The sequence below is a fragment of the Ambystoma mexicanum genome, chromosome 10, assembly GCF_040938575.1.
Source record: "Ambystoma mexicanum isolate Mex_15411 chromosome 10, UKY_AmexF1_1, whole genome shotgun sequence".
Taxonomy (NCBI): Eukaryota; Metazoa; Chordata; class Amphibia; order Caudata; family Ambystomatidae; genus Ambystoma; species Ambystoma mexicanum.
The window spans coordinates 1,277,915,410-1,277,937,086 of NC_090932.1; the positions used below are offsets into that span (position 1 = coordinate 1,277,915,410).

General features: G+C 46.4%; 1 protein-coding gene across 1 annotated transcript in view; it reads left to right on the forward strand.

Moving 5' to 3' along the window:
* The first annotated feature begins 12,522 nt into the window (after positions 1-12,522).
* Positions 12,523-21,677, forward strand: part of NEFH (neurofilament heavy chain) — a 111,528-nt gene continuing 102,373 nt past the window's right edge. The window contains exon 1 of the mRNA XM_069619273.1: positions 12,523-13,718. Within this exon, the coding sequence (XP_069475374.1) occupies positions 12,896-13,718 (823 nt within the window). The 5' untranslated portion in view covers positions 12,523-12,895. The remainder of the gene's footprint in view (positions 13,719-21,677) is intronic.

Here is a 21,677-nt window from a genome sequence, read left to right on the forward strand (position 1 = left end):
GGCCTTGTGGACAATGCAGAGGGTCTTGAACTTAATCCTTGAAGCCACGGGGAGCCAATGTAGAGATTTCAGTGCTGTAGGGATACGATTCCTGGGCTTGAGGCAAAGTCTTGCAATCCTGTTCTGGATGAGTTGTAGAGGGTGGAGAGTAGAAGCAGGCAGATTTAGAAAGAGGCTGTTTCAGTACTCCAGCCTAGAGAGAACCCGTGCTCTAGAGACAGTGAGCGTCTGGGGGAAGGAGAGGAAAGGAAGAAAACCTCTGCTGAGGTGCTGTTGGTAGTTTGACTTGAGATGCCAGAGATGTGAGGCGAAAAGGAGAGTGTGGATTTGAAGATGATCCAGAGGTTCTTAGCCTCACAGGTGGGAGCAGGAAGAAGGCCAAGGGAGGCCGGCCAGAGAGTGACAGGAAAGCAGGGTGCAGGTGAGCCGATGAGGAGAATCTCCATCTTACTGGCATTAAGGCAGAGATCGTTGGTGGCACACCACTGCTGGATAGCAGACGGTCACAGATGAGAGAAGGAGAAGAGGTGACAGAGGGGAGCCTAAAAAAGAGCTGAGTATCATCCGCACAGCACTGAAAGTTGGAGCATAGAGCAGCAATGTGGTAGGTGAGAGGTGCTAGGTATTGGTTAAACAGCCAGGGAGAGAGGTTAGACCCATGGGGAACACCATAGGTAGAGAGTGAGATAGAGGAAAGGAAGGACCTAAGTTGGACCTGGGAGGGTCAATCAGAGAGGAACGAGGTCAGCCAGGCCAGGGCCTGATCGGTGATACCCAGGTTATCACAGAGACGATTGAGCAGGAAGGCATGGTTGACCGTGTCAAAGGCAGAAGATAGTTTGATTAAGATGAGGACAGAGGGGAGATTAGAATCAAGGTTAGAGAGCAGGTTTCCCCATTTGAGTTCTTTTCCCAGCTGTGCCTTTCAAATGAAAGCCTAAAAACGAAATTTCCCATTGATTCCCTTGCCTCCCAAACCAGAATCCCAGAGCACTGCCTGTCCTTTGAATGTGTGTTGCAAAACGATGTTTCCATTGTATTGTGAAAGTTTTCTATTGTTTAAATTGAAATAAAATCTGTTATAAGTTGTGACTGCATGTTTCAGAATTTTACCTGTGTTGAGTTAATAACCGAAAGGACTTTGGAGTTGTGATATTGGGTGTTGCCATAGCATTGATGGCTAATATTGGCTGCTGGTCTTCTTTGTCAAACCTTAAATAAATAAATATTCTTACTATTTATTTTATTGGAAACAATTGTTTTAGTTGATACTTTCAACTTTTTCAATTTATCATGTGTCACATAATCAGTCATTTTTAGATGTATAAGGAACTCATATCAAATTTAATAGATAACAATTACAAGATTAGCATTCGGATCTATAAACCATATAGCATATTGAGTTAGTCACCAATCATCAACATTTAAACAGTCATAGTTTGAAGACTTAAATTCAAATGTAGAATAAATCTAACAGTGTCAATAATCAGGGAATTTTTAGATGCATTAAAAACTTCAAACCACATTTGATCTCTAGTTAAAAGTTGTCTATCCTTAAAATGTTTTTAAAAAGTTAAATTTCCTTATTTCAAGTAATTTTGTACATTCAGTAATAAGATGACAAATCGTTTCTGGTTTAGCATCAAGACTGCAGAATCTGCATGTAGTACTAATTGAATTATCTTTAGAGTACAGGGCCATTTTAATTTTGGTAGATGATAGATTCAATCTGAAGCGCAGAAAGGTGTTAGCATATAGTCTATAAGGAAATGTTTTGATATAATTGGGTATATCATTGAGGGCTTCAATTATAAAAGCTCCTGATTTAAATGCTGAATAAGATTGACATTTTTCTCGTGTAAGAATCCAATCATATTTGTATAATTTAAGTTTCAATTTATGAGGAAAAGTTAAGAGTAAGTCAAGTGAGATATTGGCATCATGTAATGTCTCCAGACAATTATGTTTCCATTTTGATTCTCCTTTTCTATGAGATTTTTCAGTACAGGGAACATATTTCTCGAGGAGGACGTCAAAAGTAAAAATGTTCTGTATAATGAAATCATTGCCCATGAGACAACCACCCATAGAGATATCAACCCAAATTAATGACGAATAAGGGCTATCGGAATACTTTGAGGAACAAGTAAAGTAGTTTTCCAAAAAATACTTTCAAGAAAATCCCAATTGACAGGTTTCGCCATGATTTCAGACTGACTACCATAAGTAATTATTGGCATAGCTTTGTGTAAGTAGGACATCCTAGCAGGTAGCCAAGAGAAGGCACCATATTTTTTCTGTAAGGACTTTGCTTGTATAGCTAGAAGTCTCATTCTTGGAGCAAGCTTCTCTTTGTATGGTTTGTCAAGAGAGTCTGAATTGATATTGACCCTCTAAATATTTGTATTGAGTTAATTTAGTGAGTTGATTTTCTGCTAGAATCCAATTAAAATTCAACACAGTTTTTTTCGGTGAATGATGAAAAATTTAAATATTAGATTTTTTAGAGTTAATTTCAAGCTTGTTCTCCTTCGCATAACAAGTTAAAGCCGATACCTTTCTCTGAAGACCAACTGGCGTCCTATCAAAGAGAACCAGGTCATCGGCATACAATAAATATGGTATATGATGTGTTCCTAGTCGGGGTGAAAAGGAGTGAACATTATTTAGAACTATCATAAAAGTTAGAAAGTATAGACGCAAATGGACAGCCCTGCTTTAGGCCCGAGTTGGTAGTGACTGAGTTAGATAATAGACCATCAGTAGAGAGTTTAATTTTAATACTAGTATTAGAATAAAATTGATACATTAAGTAAAAAATATAATAAGGGCAATTGAGATTGAGTAATTTATTACATAAAACTGTTCGAGATATAGAGTCGAATGCGTGTTTAAAATCAATTGCAGCCACATAAACTGGTTGTTTATTTTGTATTGCTTGGGTTTTAATAGCCGAAATCAGAATCAGATTTAGTGAGGTACCAATCCCAGAAACAAATCCAGATTGGTAAGTATCTGTTAGGTTATTTTCATTAAGCCATCCCATAAAGTCACAAATTATAAGCCTTGCTAAAATTTTACCTGGCACATGTAAGAATGTAATAGGGCGATAATTAACTGGTTTTAATTGATCTCCCTTTTTAAAAATAGGAATTATAACAACCTTTTGCCAAGATTGCGGAATTCTCTTTGATTTGGTTACTTTGGAAAAAATTGAGAACAAGACCTCTGTCCAAGCCTCAGGATTCTTTTTTATAAAAGCATTTGTTAACATATCCGGGCCTGGAGCTCTTGAATTGCTAAATTTTTTGATTATTATTAGAATGTCCAATGTGTCAAATTTAAATTCAGATAAATCGGCAAGTTCAATATTTATGTTAAATGAAAGTTCACAGGGCTTCAAAGTAGTTTTTGGTAGTGATTTGTCCATGACAATTCGTCAATACTATTCAATTGTGTAGACCTATGAGCATTTGGAGGAATTCTGTGTATATTCTTCCATATTTCTCCAGTTGATTTAGTTAGTAAACCTCTAATCATTGATTCTGCATCCTTTTGCTTTTGTGCAGCAAAAACCTGCTTAATTCTATATCTATATTTGTTTTTTTAGTTCTCTTTTATCTCTGTCATTTGATATAGAAGGTTATAGCTTATTGATTTGTGCAATTCAGATTTCAAAATATAAACTTCGCAATTCCAAAAGTGTTTATGGAGGAAAGTAGGTTTAGACTGTACAGAGTTAGTTTGTGCTATCATTTGAACAAAATCATTGTATTAGATCTGATTGCCTATGTCTTTATCACAGATTTTATGATGTAAAAGAGCTACATGACGTGATGGCCATTTGCGGCGGTTACTCGCGTTATTTAAGTCCATCATACCTTTATAGTATAAAGGCGTTTCTACAAGGTGCGGAAGGCAGCGAGTTTCAAGTAGGTCGTAATCGCTTTCACGTGTGGAGATGACTTGAAACGCCGATGTGAGCCTCTTTGCATTATTAGATATGAAAACATAATCTAAAATTGAGCGGGAGGAGCCTCTGGACCAGGTTGGTTTAAAAGGCATAGCATTCAAAAAGGTTCCATTCAGCATTGTGAATTGTCTTATTTTCATTACAGTTAGGCATTTATCAGCTCTAGTGTTGGTGGTAGTAATGGAGACCTGGCATAGATTCATAATAAAGTCACCCAAAATTATGGTATTGACAATGCTAGAATCCAATAATGCTTGATCTAGTATGTTTTTGATTTTGTCTATAAAGTCAATTTGAGTCGGTGACGCCAGGTTCCAATAAATATTTATTAGCAGTGGATGATTTGTGTTATGAGTACGTATAATTACAGGTTGAATCCCAGAATCAGGACTCGCCCATGGATCCATGGTCAGTCGCGAGTCATATCTTGATATCTTGCAGCTATTAAAAGCCCCGCAGCAGGTCTGCCCTTTGAGACTTTAGAGTCAGCTACTGTGGTTACTTGGTGATCAGGCCAAATAGGGAAAGTCAGCATCCATGGTTCCTGCATAGCAACAAGATCATATTTATTTAGTAATAAGGGTTTAGGGGACAGTAAATGCGAAAAGCCCAGAGTAGTCCAGGAAATTATGGAGCACACATGTTGATCCAAGCGGGATTGCTAATGATTTTTTAGTTCTTTATCTCTCGCGTGTGATACCCATCTCCATTTAGTTTCTAATACCTGGGGTGGATGTCTAGAAGAACCATTACAATTACAATTAGGATATGCTCCTATATCCTGATTAATATGTTGCTTTTGTGCCTGATTATCAAGAGAAGGATTTAATGTTACAGGCTTTGGAGAGATGACTTCTGTGAGAAGACCTTTTTCAAAATGAGGCTGTCTCTGTTGCCACACGTAATTTTTGATTAGCAAAAAGGGGATATTTACATCAACAATCTCTTGATGAGCTGGAATTGGGTAATTTACCCCTTTGATATCAGATGAGTTAATGCGCCTTAGTTGAGGAATCGCTTGAAATATTGTCAATAAGGTTGATCTATTGGGAAAGGGATCAGAGAAGACTCTGTCTATCATTGTGAATATTAAAATTTCATCTTTCAAATTGTCACCTAAAGTTTCTCTTTGGTTATTCGTGGTCTTTGGTTGAGAGATTAAACTCTCATGTTCCAAATTGGGCGTTGTTGATATGGGCTAATTTACAAAAATTACTTTGTCAGAGTTACCCGATGCAGCCCGAGGTTCACTCACCAATAATACATTCTTAGGTGGGGAGCCTTTTGAAAAAGGAACTCTTCTTACAAGTTCCTTTCATTTTTGCTCAAGGGTCATAAATGACTTAATGTCATGATCTAGATTGACACGAAAGGTAGGCTCTAGCGTCGGAGAATTTATTCTTTCATGATGTAGACTAAGATGAATAGTTTCTGCCACTGATATATCGTTATTTGGATAAACCGACAAATTCATAAGTTGCTCATTAGTAATAGAGTTATTTACCATATCAATATCATTTGTCAACATGTCAACAGTTAGAGATTGAGGAATATCATTGGATGCCTTACCTTTAATTGACTCCACACTTATGGTAGGAAGGCAGACCTCAATACATGGGACTTCAAGGCTTGTTTCATTGTTATTCAAAGGCGTGGTCACAGGTTGAAACTCTGTAACGGAGATATTGGATACACATTTTTTAGTTTTTGATTTGTTTTTAACATTTTTTTTGGTATAGGTTGATTTTTAGTTTTTTTATTGTTTTTTTAATTGACATGACTTAGTGATACATTTTGGTCAGAATCCAGCTCAGATTTTCTTTTTCTGTTCCTCTTGCGTTTTCTTCGCTTATTTTGTGAGGGTGGATAAAAGAGGTCATATAGAGGTGGGTCAGCATTTGGTTGTTCAGGACAGATGGATTCATCCATTGAAGGGAGTTATTAATTGCCATAGGGAGGGCCATTGATCCAGGAGGGATTGTATTAGAGCCAGCGTCCTCATGTATGGTCTCCGTCTCACCTGGTAGGATGTCATTTAAGGTAGGGATACCTGAAGTGGTAGGCACACTTGGAGTCATCGATGCATCTACAATTGATTTCAACATAGATGGTAAGTTAAAGACAAACCAATGGAATTTTTTGGTAAGGCTTATAGTCAAGGCTTCTTGTGCTGAGGCTCTGGAATCTAATAGTTACAACAATTTTGTCAATGTACAAATCGTTGTATTAATGGCAGTTAAAGCAGATTCCAGGGCCGGGTTAGTTACTGCTGGAAATCCAAACGAGGGCCGTGGCATTGGTTTTGCAAAAGATAAAGGAGCAGACGCCGCTGAATCAGGAGAGGAAATAATATCATTTGGACAATCAGTGGGGAAGAGGTCAGGAGTATTTGATAATCTAGATTCTCTAAGATGAGGTGAGGTGTCATTTGTATCATTTTCATTATTCAAGGGAGCCATACCTGTAGGCATTACTTGGGTAGAATGGTCCACTGGTAAAAGTAGATTGGATGCAATATTGGGGGCTGTCCTTCCAAATTTACAGGAATATTATAGGGCCTGTTTAAAATTTGAGAATAGAGAACTGGAAAAGAGGGTGGTGTTATTGCAGTAGGGGGCTCCCTCGACAGGCTAATTTGACAAGTAGGTGTATAAAAACTCCTGTGAGCAGGAGATAAAGCTTGCTCAGGGACACAATCATGCATAGTTTTATCAGAGAGAAAGTGGATTTTAAGAGTGTTCGGTGCTATCATATCTGGAATAATATTGGAAACGCTTGAAGGACATTTTTCAATAACTCTAGTCTGAAAGTTAGAAGCTGAAGTTAGGGTGGGGAGACCGCCCGAACACGGAGACAGATGGAATCCTGGGCGTATATGAACGGGAAGTCAGGGAGCAAAACAGGGCGGGGGATAAGGCATTCCAGACGTTAATCTGTTCATAGCTGCACAGGGGTTAGTTACTTATGCAATATTGCGTTCTCCGAGCTACCTTATTCAAAACGCAAAGGTTAAGATTCAAACTAGTAAAAGTATCTAGACCTGAAGAGATGTTTGATCTTTAAGCTCGGGTACTACAGAGGAAAATTAATCGTTTGACTGCAGCGTGTCGTAGCCGAGTCAATACAGCGAATGGACCGCTGCAAGGAGAATTAGCTACGGTGATGACTGTGGTTGTTTTGAAGAAGGCAAAAAAGGAAATGGGTCGTCAGTTTTAACGTGGGTGGGAAAGGCAAGTCAAGCTCGATTAACATCACAATTAAGGGAGCGGTCCTGTAATATTAGCTTGTGAATGAGGAAGCAGACAGAAACAGTCAAACCGCTACTTTTCAATATTGGTAAAAAAATAAGCAATGCGGTACCATTTAGAGTTGCAGAAAGCTCCCTGCACCCCAGCGACACAGCGGACAGCAGACAGTACTTGTGCGCGCGAGATTCTCACTTTAGGGCCAGCAGTGAAAGAGGACGTGGTTAGTCTAAAAAAACAAAAAAAAAGAGTTTTTATTATCGTTGCAGGCTAAATAAAAATGATGGTATCTTAATGTCCCAGAAGCTGGATAATTGAGAACAAGTCCTTCTTTACCCAGTGATGATAAGCAGAGATTGCAGCAAACAGGAATCAGGCAGGTGCTCCAGCATATCAGCAGACAGTACTTGTTGAGTACTTGCTCGCTGTGCGGGCGCTTGTGCGCGTGAGATTCTCACTTTATGGGCAGCAGTGAAAGGGGGTGTGGCCAGTGATGATAACCAGAGATTGCAGCAAACAGGAATCAGGCAGGTGCTCCAGCAGATCAGCAGAGAGTACTTGTTGAGTACTTGCTCGCTGTGCGCGCGCTTGTGCGCGCGAGATTCTCACTTTATGGCCAGCAGTGAAAGGGGGCGTGGCCAGTTATGATAACCAGAGATTGCAGCAAACAGGAATCAGGCAAGGGCTCCAGCAGATCAGCAGACAATACTTGTCTAAATATTCTTACTATACCATTGGTAACACAGGGTATTTGTTGGGGTGGGTGCGAGACTTAATGGAGGCCTCACCAAATTTGAATCTGTAAAGTGCGTTGTTGTGAGCCAACTTGCTTGGGGGGAAAGAACTCCCTGAGTTGAATGTGACTGCTCAATAAACTACGACAACAGTCAGTCATGACGAAGCCATTACACATATTTTTAAAGGGGCAACACCACACCCCAGTCATGGCTTGAATAATGACCCATGTAGTGTCCAGCTTCCCTTCCCCCTACGTTAGAGGCCCTAACTGCATAATACATTTGCCTTGCTGCCCAGGAGCTGGCGTGCTCTGTGGTCGGCGAGTGGACCCTCTGGCAGCCTTGCTGTCCATGAAACAGCGTGCTCTATGATTCGAGGGGCTCTCTGCCAGCCCAGCTGCCAATACTCTCTGTGATCGCTTCATCCACCCTGGTGGTTGCAGCAACAGAGATGCTCTGCACTGTCTGGCACCTTTAAGGAAATTGCTTTATCATCACCCCCCTCTCCCCCCGCACAATGCGCCTCCCACGCCTCCCCTGGATGAGAATCCATCTCGCTGCTCCCCGGGGGGAGAAGAGCACGAGGAACTCGGCAACCGCAGGCTTTAAAGAGCCCAATACTGACCTCTAGCACTAAGATACTTTAACCCCTTCGATGCTGAATCGCAAGACCTCCCGGGCCCTCCAGTACCCACAAAGGAGGCGCTTCTTTGGAGCATCACTCGGATGCATTGCCGGGTTCGTGTGTCTGAGGGGATTGGCAAAGAGGGCGTGGGGTCGTCAGTACAGAGACAACCCGGAGTTCTGCAGTTTATGCTTGAGATGCACTGGCTGGGCTGGGTGCTGCCAGAGGTCCTTTGGCAGAGCTACGTTGCGTTCAGACCGTTAAGTCTCAGCTCTAGAATGTGAGAGGACACTACAGGTCGGGCTTGAGGTGCCTCAGCAGAGTTATTTCTAAATCGCAGTGCTAGTATAACTGGACTGGGTGCTGCTAGAGATCCTTTGGCAGAGCTAAGTTGCGCTCAGACTGTTATGTCTCAGCTCTAGAATGTCAGGTCGGGCTTGAGGTGCCTCAGCAGAGTTATTTCTAAATCTCAGTGCTAGTATAACTGGGCTGGGTGCTGCTAGAGATCCTTTGGCAGAGCTAAATTGCGCTCAGACAGTTATGTCTCAGCTCTATAATGTCAGTTCGGGCTTGAGGTGCCTTAGCAGAGTTATTTCTAAATCTCAGCGCTAGTATAACCGGGACAGCAGTGGTTTAGGGTTAATATACCAAGAAAGGGCTGAGTCTGTGGTCTCAAATCTGGGAAAGGAAAGGATGATGCAGGTTAAGATTGAGGTGCACTGGTGGAGGCGAGAGTGAAATCTCAGGTCTGAAATTTGACAGGGTTATTCCGGTGGAGAGGGGAACCTGCAGAGTTTGGTTGCAGTCTGCTGTTGAGCAAGCAAGCAGTGAATTGGGTCATGGAGGCATCCGGAGAAGCCCCTGGCTGTAATTGGCACGCCAGGGGTCAAGAGTCAATGCAAGATGAATCTGTGGCCCACCACGAAGGAGAACAATGGAGTGAGGCGATGCTGAACGTGGGGCCCATCCAAAAGACTAGGGGGGCCAAGCTGCACCGCCCGCAACACCAGGGATTCGCTTCAGGCCGCGGGTGTAGGAATTAAGTCCAGCAGCAGAGAACTCAAGAGGCTCAGAACTTTACCCTTCAAGGCTAATGACTACTTCTAGGGGCTCGGAACAAAGGGTTTATCGCAGGAGGGACGGGCTCCAGAGGTTCAGAAAAGGTTCATATTAGCAGGGACTAACTGAGGGGTCCAGGAGGGGTTCATGCCACCAAGAATCAACTCCATGGCTTCAGGGAGGGTTCATATCACCAGGGAGTAATTCTAGAGGTTCAGGTAGGGGTTATGCCACCAAGGAGCGACTACTTGGGTTCAGAACAAAGGGCCGCTCTAAGTGAAAAGATCTTTTCACTAAAAGATCGATTTAGAAAGACCGACCATGACCGCACAGAGCGGTCTTTCTAAATGGAACTGTCACGCACCTGCCGCACATGAGTGCGCGCAGCTGCTGACAGGCACCTCGGGACCCAGAAGCGCAGGACGAGGAGAACGGGTACGTTTGTGGGTGCGTGTGTGTGGTGTGTGTATGTATGTGTTTTGTTGTGGGTGGGGGATGGGGCTTGTGCTGAAATCCCGTGGGTGAGGGTGGGGGTGCGGGGATGAACAATGGGGGGCTTCAGAGGTGAAACGCTCCGAATATTTAAAAAAAAAACACATTTTAAAGGTCCCAAGAGAAAAAGACCGTTACAATGCTGTTTTTACAGCCAAATGAAAATCGGGCATTGTAAGCAGGTCTTTAGGCCGAGGTTCTACCGCTAGGGCCACCACATCACGCAGCGCCAGTGCCCACTCAGTGGTTGGCCACAATACTGCTTTTGTGGCAAAGCTCAGGAACTTGTGTGGCCTACGAGATGCTGATTGGAGTCTGAGCGTACACAATGTGACAGTTGTCCAACGTGCCTTCTTCTGCCACCCACCTGCCAATGTTCTTCAGTTTATTCTGTGGTCGTCAGCTCCTTAACCCTTTGAATGGTGGGTCTTCCATGTTTCCCTGTGGAAAGGAGCACATATGTATGCATCCTAAGGGCACTCAAAGGTCCTCACCAAACGAAATGATTCCAGTGTCCCTTACATCAGACTTTGCTGCTCTGGGCTCCCACGACTTCAATGCGCTAAACCCATCATGTGGCTACTGATTCATTTTGGCTTTAGCGCCACTTATAAGCCGGATCTATTGCGTCAGAGTACAGCTAGGGCGAAATGGCATGTGAGGATGGATACAAACATTGGAGGTGTTTTTTGGTTATTTGCCTAATTCTATGTAACATTTCCGCATTTTGAAGGCCGAACATCAAAAAGACTGATTTATTTTGGCCGATTTTGTGTGGCCTTAAAAATGCAGAAATATCATACTCTCCACCCCGCCGACCACCCCGGGAGGCATTCCCGCACCCACCCTCTCCCGCGCTGACAGATTTCTATGAAAATGGTGGTTTCACCCCCCAAATCCCTCCTTCATCCCCAGATGTCCCCTCCCCAGCCCAACACATTCCCCCTCATCCTCCACCCACACAGACAAACAAAGAGACATTTACCTGCCCCCCCCTCCTCACCGACACAGATACTCACTCACTCACAGACACACACACAAAACATTCCCCTATTACTCCAGCGACTTTCCTCACCCGGACGTGCCTGCCAGCCCATGCGTGTACTTGTGTGCGGCAGGGGCATGACGGTTTGATTTAGAAACGCAGCTCTGCGCGGTCTCAGAGGGGTCTTTCAAAATCGGTCTTTTATATTTTCAGTGAAAATAAAAGGAAACGTTCACCTAATACCATTTACCCACCCACTGGCTTCCCATGGCTATGTTAATTCCTATGGCCATTCCCACCCACTTCCTGCCTCTACCATCCCAAAACACATCCTTCTAGGATCTCTTAGAGCTGGGGTTTTCAAGCCTTGCAATCAAACGTTGAGCTCGATGTCCCTGCCAGTATTTTTTAAGCAGTCTTCTGAAAATTAAAGATTTAATTTGAGCTCTAAAGGTGCTACTGGTGTAATAAAAATGGCAACCAGGTCTGCCTTCAACCACTTGATTTATAAGTACTATGAGTGCCCTTCACTGAAGTCCTCTTAAAAACGGGCTTGACAAAGCCAACAGTTTTGGCTTGTGTATAAGCATTACACATTTTCCAGGCACTGGTATTATTTGTCCATGTACTTGCACCATTTTGCAGCTGCTACCATCAATGGCTAGTTAACAACTCTACATTAGTGCCTGGTAAGTGCCGTTCCCTTGCCTATACAAATCCTAAACTGTTGGCATTGCCAATGGTTGTTTTTCAATTGAAGTTGATTGACTAAGTGGGGTTCCGTATGAGGTCCCCCGTTCGCTCCCTTTGGGGGTTCTGTTCAGAATCCCCTTTTCTTGCATGTAGAGCATTTCCCTCCCCTTCCTTTGGGTGAGAAGGCCCCGATTTACTTTCCGGATGACCCATTCCCCTCTGCAGACCCCTGCTTGCGCAATGTTGCCCTTCGAGGCTTGTGGGCAGGAGGGATAAATAGTGTGCGCAACTTCTTTCCGCGTGTGTTCTCTGCTTAGGAAACGCAGGCGCTTAGAAGACTTCTTAAAACCCGCGCTGCGCTTGATTCTTTTCGCTCACTTTGCTGCTCTCCCCGGCCTCCGGCAAGAGGTTTTGCCTCGGGATTACCATCGTTAGGTCTGCAGAGTAGTGGGTCGAAATAATCAAGTCTGCCTCCAAGGGTTCGGGGCTGAGGCTTTCTTCCCTCTGAGGCTGATTTCAGGCGGCTGAATGTTTGGTTTCATAAAAGCAGCCGTTGAATAGGTGTGCCCAAAAGGGGTGTCAGTTATAGTGGATAAGAGCAGCCTCTCTCTTGCCGCTCTGCGTACGTCGCTGCACTGCACCTTTAAGCAGGGCGGGGGCTGCCTCCTCCCGGCTCTGCTGAGTTCAGAACTTTCTTGCTCTGCGGTATATAAGCTGCCGCTCCTGCGCTCTGCCGCAGTGTCTCCTCTGCACTCTCCCGTAGCCGGCTCTCTTTGCACCCTTCTCCCAGAGTCCTGCGCGCTTCCGGATCCCATCAACCTCCCCACGCGCCGTATCTCCCACTGCCCGTCCTCCTTTCATAGGCAGCGTCTTCTCTCCATCCCTTTCCCGGGCCGCGTCCTCCAGCTGCCCTTCCCTCTCAGAGAGTGCGCTCTCTCGACACTTTTCTCCCAAGCAGTGCCATCCACCCACTGCACCGACTGGCAGGTGTGCTGTCTCCCCTTCTCCTCCGCAGTGCCCTCTGCCTCGCTCTGTCATCGTCAGTACCTTTTCGCCCAAGCAGTGCCCTCTGTAGCCTCTTCAGCCATGATGAGCTACAGTCTTGACCCGCTCTATGCCCCCTCTTCTGGGTATCGCAAGCATCTGAGTGACGCCTCAGGGTCACGCCACCACCACCATCTCTCTTCCAGGCCAGGGAGTTCAGCGACCTCCAGTGGCTTCCAGTCCTGGTCCCGGAGCTCAACCACATCCTCCCCCTACCGCCGAGGTGGTCCTAGCCAGATCACCTCCTCCACGGAGAGCTTGGAGACTCTGAACGGTGGTGGCAATGAGAAGGAGGTGTTGCAGGCTCTTAATGACCGCTTTGCTGGGTACATTGACAAGGTGCGTCAGTTGGAGGCCCAGAACCAGGACCTGGAAGCCGAGGCGGCCATGCTGCGGCAGCAGCAGGCCGGGCGCTCCGCCATGGGCGAACTCTATGACCGTGAGATCCGTGACATGAGGGCCTCAATGGTGCAGCTCAACACCGACAAAAGCCAGCTCCAATTGGAGCAGGAACACCTGGAGGAAGACCTGCAGCAGCTTCGCCAGCGACTGGACGAGGAGGGCCGCCAGCGGGAAGAGACCGAGGCGGCCACTCGCGCCTTGGCCCGCTACATGGAGGAGTCGGGCCTGGCGCAGTCCGAGCTAGAGAAGAAGGTGCTCTCCCTGCAAGAAGAGACCGGCTTCCTACGCCGGAGCCACCAGGATGAGGTCAACGAGATGCTCAACCAGATCCATGGCAGCCAAGTGTCCATGGAGGTGCGAGAGCCGGCCAAGACCGACATCACCTCCGCCCTGAGGGAGATCCGAGCCCAGATGGAGGGACACACAGCCATGGCTACCTTACACTCCGAGGAGTGGTTCAGAGGTGAGTGCTGGTGGTGGGGCAGGCAGAGGTCTCAGACCAACAGATTGAGGTGTACTGGCATAAAGGGATGGGGTTGTTTTAAAATATCTCAATGTCCATTCCTACGCTGCGTTAAGAAAAAAGAGCCCAAAAGAGGGAGCATTGGGAAGGGAAAGATTGATGAAGCAAAAAAGCAAATAGAGGATGAGCGAAGCTCATGGCGCGGCAGTTGAGATCGTAAGAACATCTTGCTTTGAGCATATCACCCCACCTCGCTCCCATCTGCAATAGTTAATAATAATAATAATTTAGCATTTATATAGCGCTACGAACCCTCAGGCATCTGAGCGCTGCTTATTATTACCCTCGGAAGGATGAAAGGCTGAGTTTGGCCCTGCCGGGATTCGAACCTGCATCAGCAGGCTCGACACCGATGTCAAAGCGAGCGCTCTACTCGCTGTGCAATCGGACCAGCATATTGCTGCAAGCTTTGACAAGTCGCCTGAGGGTCATTTGTGCGGTGAACCCCTTACCATGCGCCCACCAACACCGAGTGTATTGGAATGCTTCGATTCTTTGATAGCACCAACTCCTTCACCGGGGCGTACATTGATGTCTTTCGTCCCCAATGTTTGAACCATTTTGACTTATGATCCATTCCTTGGTACCGCCCCCCACCCCCAGCCTCTGCTACCAGTCAAGAGAGGGGCTACACATGGCAGCGCCCTTGTATATCCATCAGCATGCACACGAGCTTCGGGGGTCTAAAGTGATGCTCAGCATGATCCCATGTAATCTTTGCTTTCAGTGAATAGGTGACATGATTCTTGCTGAGTCCTTCCAAAACATCCATCCAGTCCAAAGCAATTCAATTGGAAGATCTCCTGGGGACCCTCCTTGTATCCCAACGTCATGCCAGAGGACCACAATGACTACTTTGAAAGGTTGAGAGCCATTAAACGTTGGTACGCTCATTTTAAGGCATTAAGGTAACAGATGTGCACAGACTGGCGTTTAGGCTCATTCATTTTTAAAAACCTGTTACCAGCATTTGGAAATTTAAGGTGGAAGATGTGGGTGCAAACATTAAACCACTGCCGGCCCATTGTAACACCGCCAATAAGAGTATTATGAGACCCCAGATCTGGATTGGAAGAAGCTGGAAGGAGGTTTCATTGCAAGGTCACCTCTGCTGTACTCCCATGTATTTTGAAGTTCCTGTGGAACCCACAATGAAATCGAGAATATTTGGTGAGAAACAAGAAATCTGAAGGCAAGGTGGGCACCCAGGCAAGGAATAAATGAGTGGCCATGTTCAATGGCGATAGGCGCAGTGAGCATTTCCCATTTAACCTGAGAGTGGTTTACCTGTGCTGTGTGTGGTTTCCTTGTCCTCTTTCTGCTGTGGAACAGGAGGAGAGCTTAGGGGCAACACAATGCTATGCAACATGGGTTCGATCCCTGGCCTTGGAAGGTAGAGGCAGTCTAGCATTAATCCTGATATTATTGATCCATAAAATAATTTTCATCGCTCAAGCAGTGATCCTGCCTGGAGGGTTTAAAGGAAGGCTTGGCAGCTCACCTGGTGGGCCAGGCCTGCAAATCGAGAGCCACTTGGTGGCTATGGTGATCCTCTACAGCATGCCCAAGGTGGCCATGGAGGTTTGAAGGGTTGCGGGACCTCAGGGGGTGCCATCTTTCGCTGATGTGCTGAGGATATGGTGTCTACAGTTGCAGATCCTCGTCAGGTGGGCACTTGACCAGACCTAAGTCATTGCACGAGCCTCTGGGAGGATTGCTCTTACGGGTAACACCAGGGGCAGCACTATATAAATCTTACTGGCACTAGGGCAAAAGTGTACTCGTTCAAACCACATATTCTTACATTGCATTTTTACACCAAGGCTAAGTTCTCCCCAGTGGTAGGACTATGGCAAACATAGCCCTGGTGCAAAAATGCATTAAAATAAATGCTTTTTTGTACTGGGGCAATTGTTGCCACAGTGCGTATTACAGTAGCATAGTTGACCTAAAAACGTTTGACCTAAAACATTTGATTGCATTTTGTTTACCTTTTTTTGGTCAAATTTAATTAAATATATATATAGGGGTGGGTAAGGGTATAGATTAGGTTGAGGGGAAGTGGTGGGGGAGGGGTTGTGGGGGCCTCCCCCCGCATTTTAGACCGAAAAAAAGGTCAAATAAATTTGATCAAATGTGATTAGGTCAAATATTTAAGGTCAAATAGACCCAAATGCGTATTACACCTGCACGGATGCAAAGTTTCTGTAACATGGCTCCTTTGCTTGGAGCTCACTAAATACCTGACCGGATCAGGGATACACGCGGAGCTTCCTACTTCTAATGGTCTCATTGCCAGTTTGGCGGTATTTCCGTTGATGAACAGGTGGTAGCGGCATGGGTACGCATGATTTGGAGCCATGCAAACCTTTCGTCTTGTCCCCATTTTGGAGCTCCCTGGTACTGCATGGGGACTGCATATGGCAGCATGCGGTTATTACAACATGTGTAATGATTTTGTGTAGCGGACATTTCCTGCACACAAAACCAGGCTAGTTTTCACCTCAGTTGGAATTTGAAACTCTGAATTTGACAGTGCGGTAAATGAAGCGAGATGTTTTACCACACACCAGTCTTTTCCTGAGGCCTTTGGTCTTGCTGCAATGGCCGCGGTTCACAAGTGGCCTGCCCTCCGTGAGCATTCACTTGCCCATTTTACTGGTTCTGAACAAATGCCAACACTTGGTGCAGGGGGTCTCCTTCAAGTGCCAAGTTGCTTTTGGTAAAACAAACACATATCCAAATGAGAAGGTGAAAGGGACAAGAGAGTGTGAAAATGTGAGAGGGGGCGAGGGAAATGAATAGGGATAAAGAAAAAAAAGCAGAGCTGCAGAGAGGAAACAGGAGAGGTGGAGGCAGGGAAATGGAAAGGTAAGAGGGAGGAAAGAGATTAAGGTGTGACAGGACACAAAGCGGGAGTGATGATCAGATACGTGATCAGAATAACAAATGGGAGAGGAGAGAAGCGAGTGCAGAGCGGGAAAGAAGGGAACGTGAAACATGGGGGAAGAAAGAGGGGTGAGGGCTGAAGAGAGTGAAACGTGGGTTTTGTCTGAGAGTGTTAAGTGGGAAAAGAAATTGAGATCCGAGTGAAAAGTGGCTTAGAAGAGATACAGAGAAAAGGGGTGTCAAAGGTAAGGTCAGCAGACAAGAAGAGTAAAAGGAGTCCAAAAATAATGAGAAAGAAACAGCCTAAAAGGGTACAGCGACCTTGAAAGGGAGGCTGGAGTGAAACGTGGAAGATGGGCGAGTAGCATGAAAAGTGAGAGAGGAGAAAGGGAAAGGCGACGAGGGGAAAGGTGAGAAAGTAGAACAAGAGGCTGGGGCATGGAGGAATGCTGAGACTGGCCTTCAGCCACACTGAAATCCCTCCACTGGCTTCCCATCAGCACCTGTAGCAGGAGGCAGGCACTGCAAGGACCGGGGCTATGGGCTGCAGGTTATGATTCGTCCCCCCAAGCCCTGGGTGATGACCATCCTCAATGAGGCCACCATTCATCCATCGCCACCCCTCCAACCTGCCAACTAGAAGGCACCTTGGAATGATTCATGTTGTGGAGTCGTGTATACAAGCAGAGGCTTCGCTAGGGCGGTTATAGCCCCGGGTCCCTTGGGTGTAGCCCCAGATAGAAGCTCAGGGGCTACAACCAAAAGGCTAGCTAGCCCCGAGTCCCGACATTAGTCTAGCCCTGGATCTATTCCAGACCTAGCAACACCCCTCTACAAGCATAGAGTGAAAAAGGGGAGAGGGTTCAACAATAAAAAGAGAAAAGGGGAGCATGGTGAAATGACCAAGGAAAGCGAGTATGAAAATATATGGGTAACGATGGAAAAGTTGACGGGGAGCTACGATCATTGTGAAAGGGAGGGAAAGGCAGGGCGGCAGGTGATTTACAGTTTGGAGGCAGTGCTGGCCATTGGGCCGGATTTTCCAGGATGCGGGATCAGGCAAAAAAAGTCTCCCTGGGTCTCGGATCCGGGAAATCCATCTGCACCCTTCAAGTGTTTTAGTGTTTTTGATCCGCTCTAAATGTTGCCGAACCCAGGTTCTTTGGATTGGAGCTGACACTTGCACGTAACAATACTGGATCACCTGGTCGGGCTGCCTGTGCAATTGCTTGTTAGGATTGTACTCTGCAGAACATATTTACGTACAGCCTTTTAGGTTCAAATGGTATGCACCAAGTTTACCACATTGCAGCATTACAGGAAAGGGGATCCCAAGATTCCATCACTGGATTTTCCATTGTGGCAGAATTCATCCAATTTTTTCCATTGAACTTTGCTGCAAATGTATGTTGGGGTGGGGGGGTGGGGGATTAGGGAAATAATCAGAGGCGTTGCTGGGGGGATGAGGGAGCTATAGCCCCAGGTTTTTTGGTTGTAGCCCTGGATAGAAGCACAGGGTGCTACAGCCAAAAGGCCATAGCTAGCCCCCAGTCCCGACATTAGCGTAGACCCGGACCTTTTACTAACCTAGCAACACCCCTGGTAGTGATAAAGGTAGGGGGGAGCTGTAGGGGGTCTCCCCCACATACATTTTCAGCAAAATGTCCCATAAAAAAACGATGAATTCTTCCACGATGAAAACGTCTCGATGGAATGACGTAGAAACATAGGAAACCCTCCCCCTCTCTTGGGCTATTTTCCAGGTGTTTGTGATCTAGCTCCTGAAAGGCCACTGTTTATTTATGGGGGAGGCCTGAGAAAAATCTCCACGACCTCTCCCCTGGCCATCGCTGTTGAGGTCCCGCAGTAAACACTGTCCAGCACTGCGCGGAGGCGCCTGTAGCTCTGGGGTGCCCTGAAACCCAGTAAAAGAGGAGTAAAAATGACGCAAGTAAATGAAAAACAAGAAGCAATAAGAGGAGGAGAGTGAACGGTACAATGAAAATGGGAAGAACCTTAACACAAGAGGGCAACTCTGTGGGCGAGTGGGGGGCGGGGGTCATTTTGCGTGAAGCACGTTAAAATAACCAGCACATACATGAACAGGACTCCACCTTCTGGCTCACGTGGTATATGCTCTTTCTTCTGCCCAGAAAGGTATTGCCATGTGCTGTATGGCTCGTCACTGTCCTTTCACATAGTGCTTTCTGGCATATGCTCCCGCTTCATAGCACTGTAAATAACAGGTGTTACCGTTGCTCAGCTCAGACCGAGGAAGCAGGAAAGGTTGAGCGAACTAATTGGGAGTGATGCCGGTGTCCCGCACGCACGCCTGAACATCGACTCTGTCAGTGATGGGGGAGGGGGCGGCTCCTGCACCAGCGGGGGAAGGGCGTGGCAGCGCTGAAAATATAACGGGTCCCCCAGTGGCGCAGCCATGCCATATTAGCTTCACGCCCATAGGACTGCTGCGTAGTCCACTCACTGTTTAGGAGAACAGCTCAGAAGGTAAAAGCACATGCCGCGGACAAGATTACAGTCCTTTACAAAATGCTCCCTTCAGAGGCGCAGTCTCTGTCCACGAAACCTCTTCTGACGACACTCTGGCCTGAGTCTTATTTCCCATGGTGGCGATGCACCAGCAAGAAGTCTCTTTCCATGCAACCCTGACCATTGTCATTTCATTTATTATTTATCGCATTGCTTATAGCGCAGACCTAGGGCAAAAAAAAGAAAAGCAGCGCTTTGCAACAGGAGGGCGCCAGCATTAGCCTAGGCATTTGTTATTGGATGTGTTCAGTTATTTTCATAAATATATACCGCACGTCATGCCACCAAGGTCACTCCAGAGCACAGAGCGAGGATGCCTGCCTGCCTGCCCCCTGTCTCCATGGCGCTGGTCTCCCAGCTGCGAAGCTTGCTTGGGGTATCGAGGAACAGGAAGGGCGAGGGCGGGGGCAAGGTGGCAACAGGTACAGACACATCGAATGCACATTATTGACGTGGCAGGGTGGAAAGGCAGCAGGATGGGGGAGTTCGTGTTTGTGCTTTGGTGCTTGCAGACCCTGTGTGAGGTGCAGAGGTGCCAGTCACTACTAGGGCCCGGTACTTCTAGGAGCTGTGCGCATTCGGGGTGGCCTTGGGATTTGCTCAAGCTTTCCCTTGAAGCACGCTGTGCGCATTCGGGGTGGCCTTGAGATTTGCTCAAGCTTTCCCTTGAAGCACAGAAGGTCCTTTGGGACTGGGGATAGCTATCGCCCCCAATTCCAACCCCAGTAAGTTAATCGTGGGACCTCGAGCCCTGGCTTGTCAGAGAAGGCAAAGTCCCGGGGTGACACGGTAGAGAAAGGCGACTGTGGCAGGAGGAGGGACGGAACAGCTGGAGGGAGGGAGAACTCCCAAAATGTCATGACAAACCTACTCGGCGACTGTCGCTAATTCACTGATCCGTGGAAATGTCCAGGTGGTCTGAGAAGGTCAAATATGGAGGAGGATATAAACAGATCATGCCCACTAAGCTGCAAGCACACCCGGAAGGGCTTCGCAAGTCCTTCAAAACACAGCCATCAAAGCAGAAAATAACGCACACGAATGTGCCCCCAAACAGACCCCCCAGGCACCAGCAGCAAGATAAAGAGTGAGTTGGGCAGCAAAAGGTCTTCGCAAACCCTTCAAAACACAGCCATTAAAGCAGTAAATAACGCAAATGAATTTGCCCCCAAACAGGCCCCCAGACACCAGCAGCAACGTAAAGAGTGAGTGGGGCAGCAAATACACTTGAAAACAGTTAATTGCGATTGATTGGGACTTGAAATGCTGAGTCCACCTGGACCGCCAGTGCATTACACTATCAAGCAAAGCATTGCATACAATGGGCAATTATAATGGCCGACTTGGCTAGACAGATGAAACGTTAGTATTTAGAATACACCAATATGCTTCTGACTGAGGGTGCGGGGGTGCTTTATAGGTGCTTTGTATTGCAGCAGTTTAGGTTAAGTGATATGCATTGATGGCAAGGTCTGTGATCGCTGGAGCCTGGCTCCTTGAAACGAAGAGCAATGTGGGCTCTGCAACGCACGCGCCAGTCTCACGTTGCGTGCATTTCAGCATCTGCGGCAGGGAGGGGCTGCAGGGCACCTTGGTGACTTTGCCTCTGCTGAGTCATGGCCCGCGGTCTGCTGCAGTGCAATTGTAAATAAGTTCTGCAGTGAGCAGCGTGGCCTCTCCTTCAGCCGAATCAGCTCGTCGGGAAATGCCGCAGCAGCAGGACGCCGCTCTGCCTTCCCAAGGCTTCCCTGGACTGCAGAGGATCTGCACAGAAGGATTGCACGTGCTGTGGCTGCGGCCCCGCCCTCAACGTGTTTCAGCTTCCCTTCCTCAGGGACCTTGAGTCACCGGGAGGCTGAGCAGTGCGCTGCAGCAATGCAGCGTTTACCTTAGGATCCTGTACATACATCTGTGTTTATTAAAGAGACAGTTAGGCTCTCACTGCTCACAAACCTCCTTCGCAATTCGTATATGGACGCCAAGCCATTAGAGATCCCTTGGCGGGCATCTCTCCGCATGACCTTTGTTTTATCTGCAGTTTGAGTCCCAACAGGGTCGCACTGGTTCCACATCTCTCTCCGTATCCGCATTCAGAATCCACATCTCTCTCCGTATCCGCATTCAGAATCCCACTACTGCATTTCTTATTTTCGCCTTTCATCATTTTTATTGCATTTCAGCATTCATGTACTGGTTATTCCATTGTTCTTGTTATCTGTGTGTTTTATATGTATAATACATGTTTATCTGTCGTGTCTGCTACTTTATGTAGCGATAATGGGCTGCCTTGTGGTTGCTTCGGGTTGTTTTGAGATACTGCAGCATACTGCAAAGCCAAAAATAGCACAAGTTCAGAAAACGACATCAAACACTAGAAGTAACATAGGCTGAGTAGTGTGGGTTCACTTTGCTTCTCTTACCAGATCCCTACCTAAGCAATAAATCACAGACAACTTATGT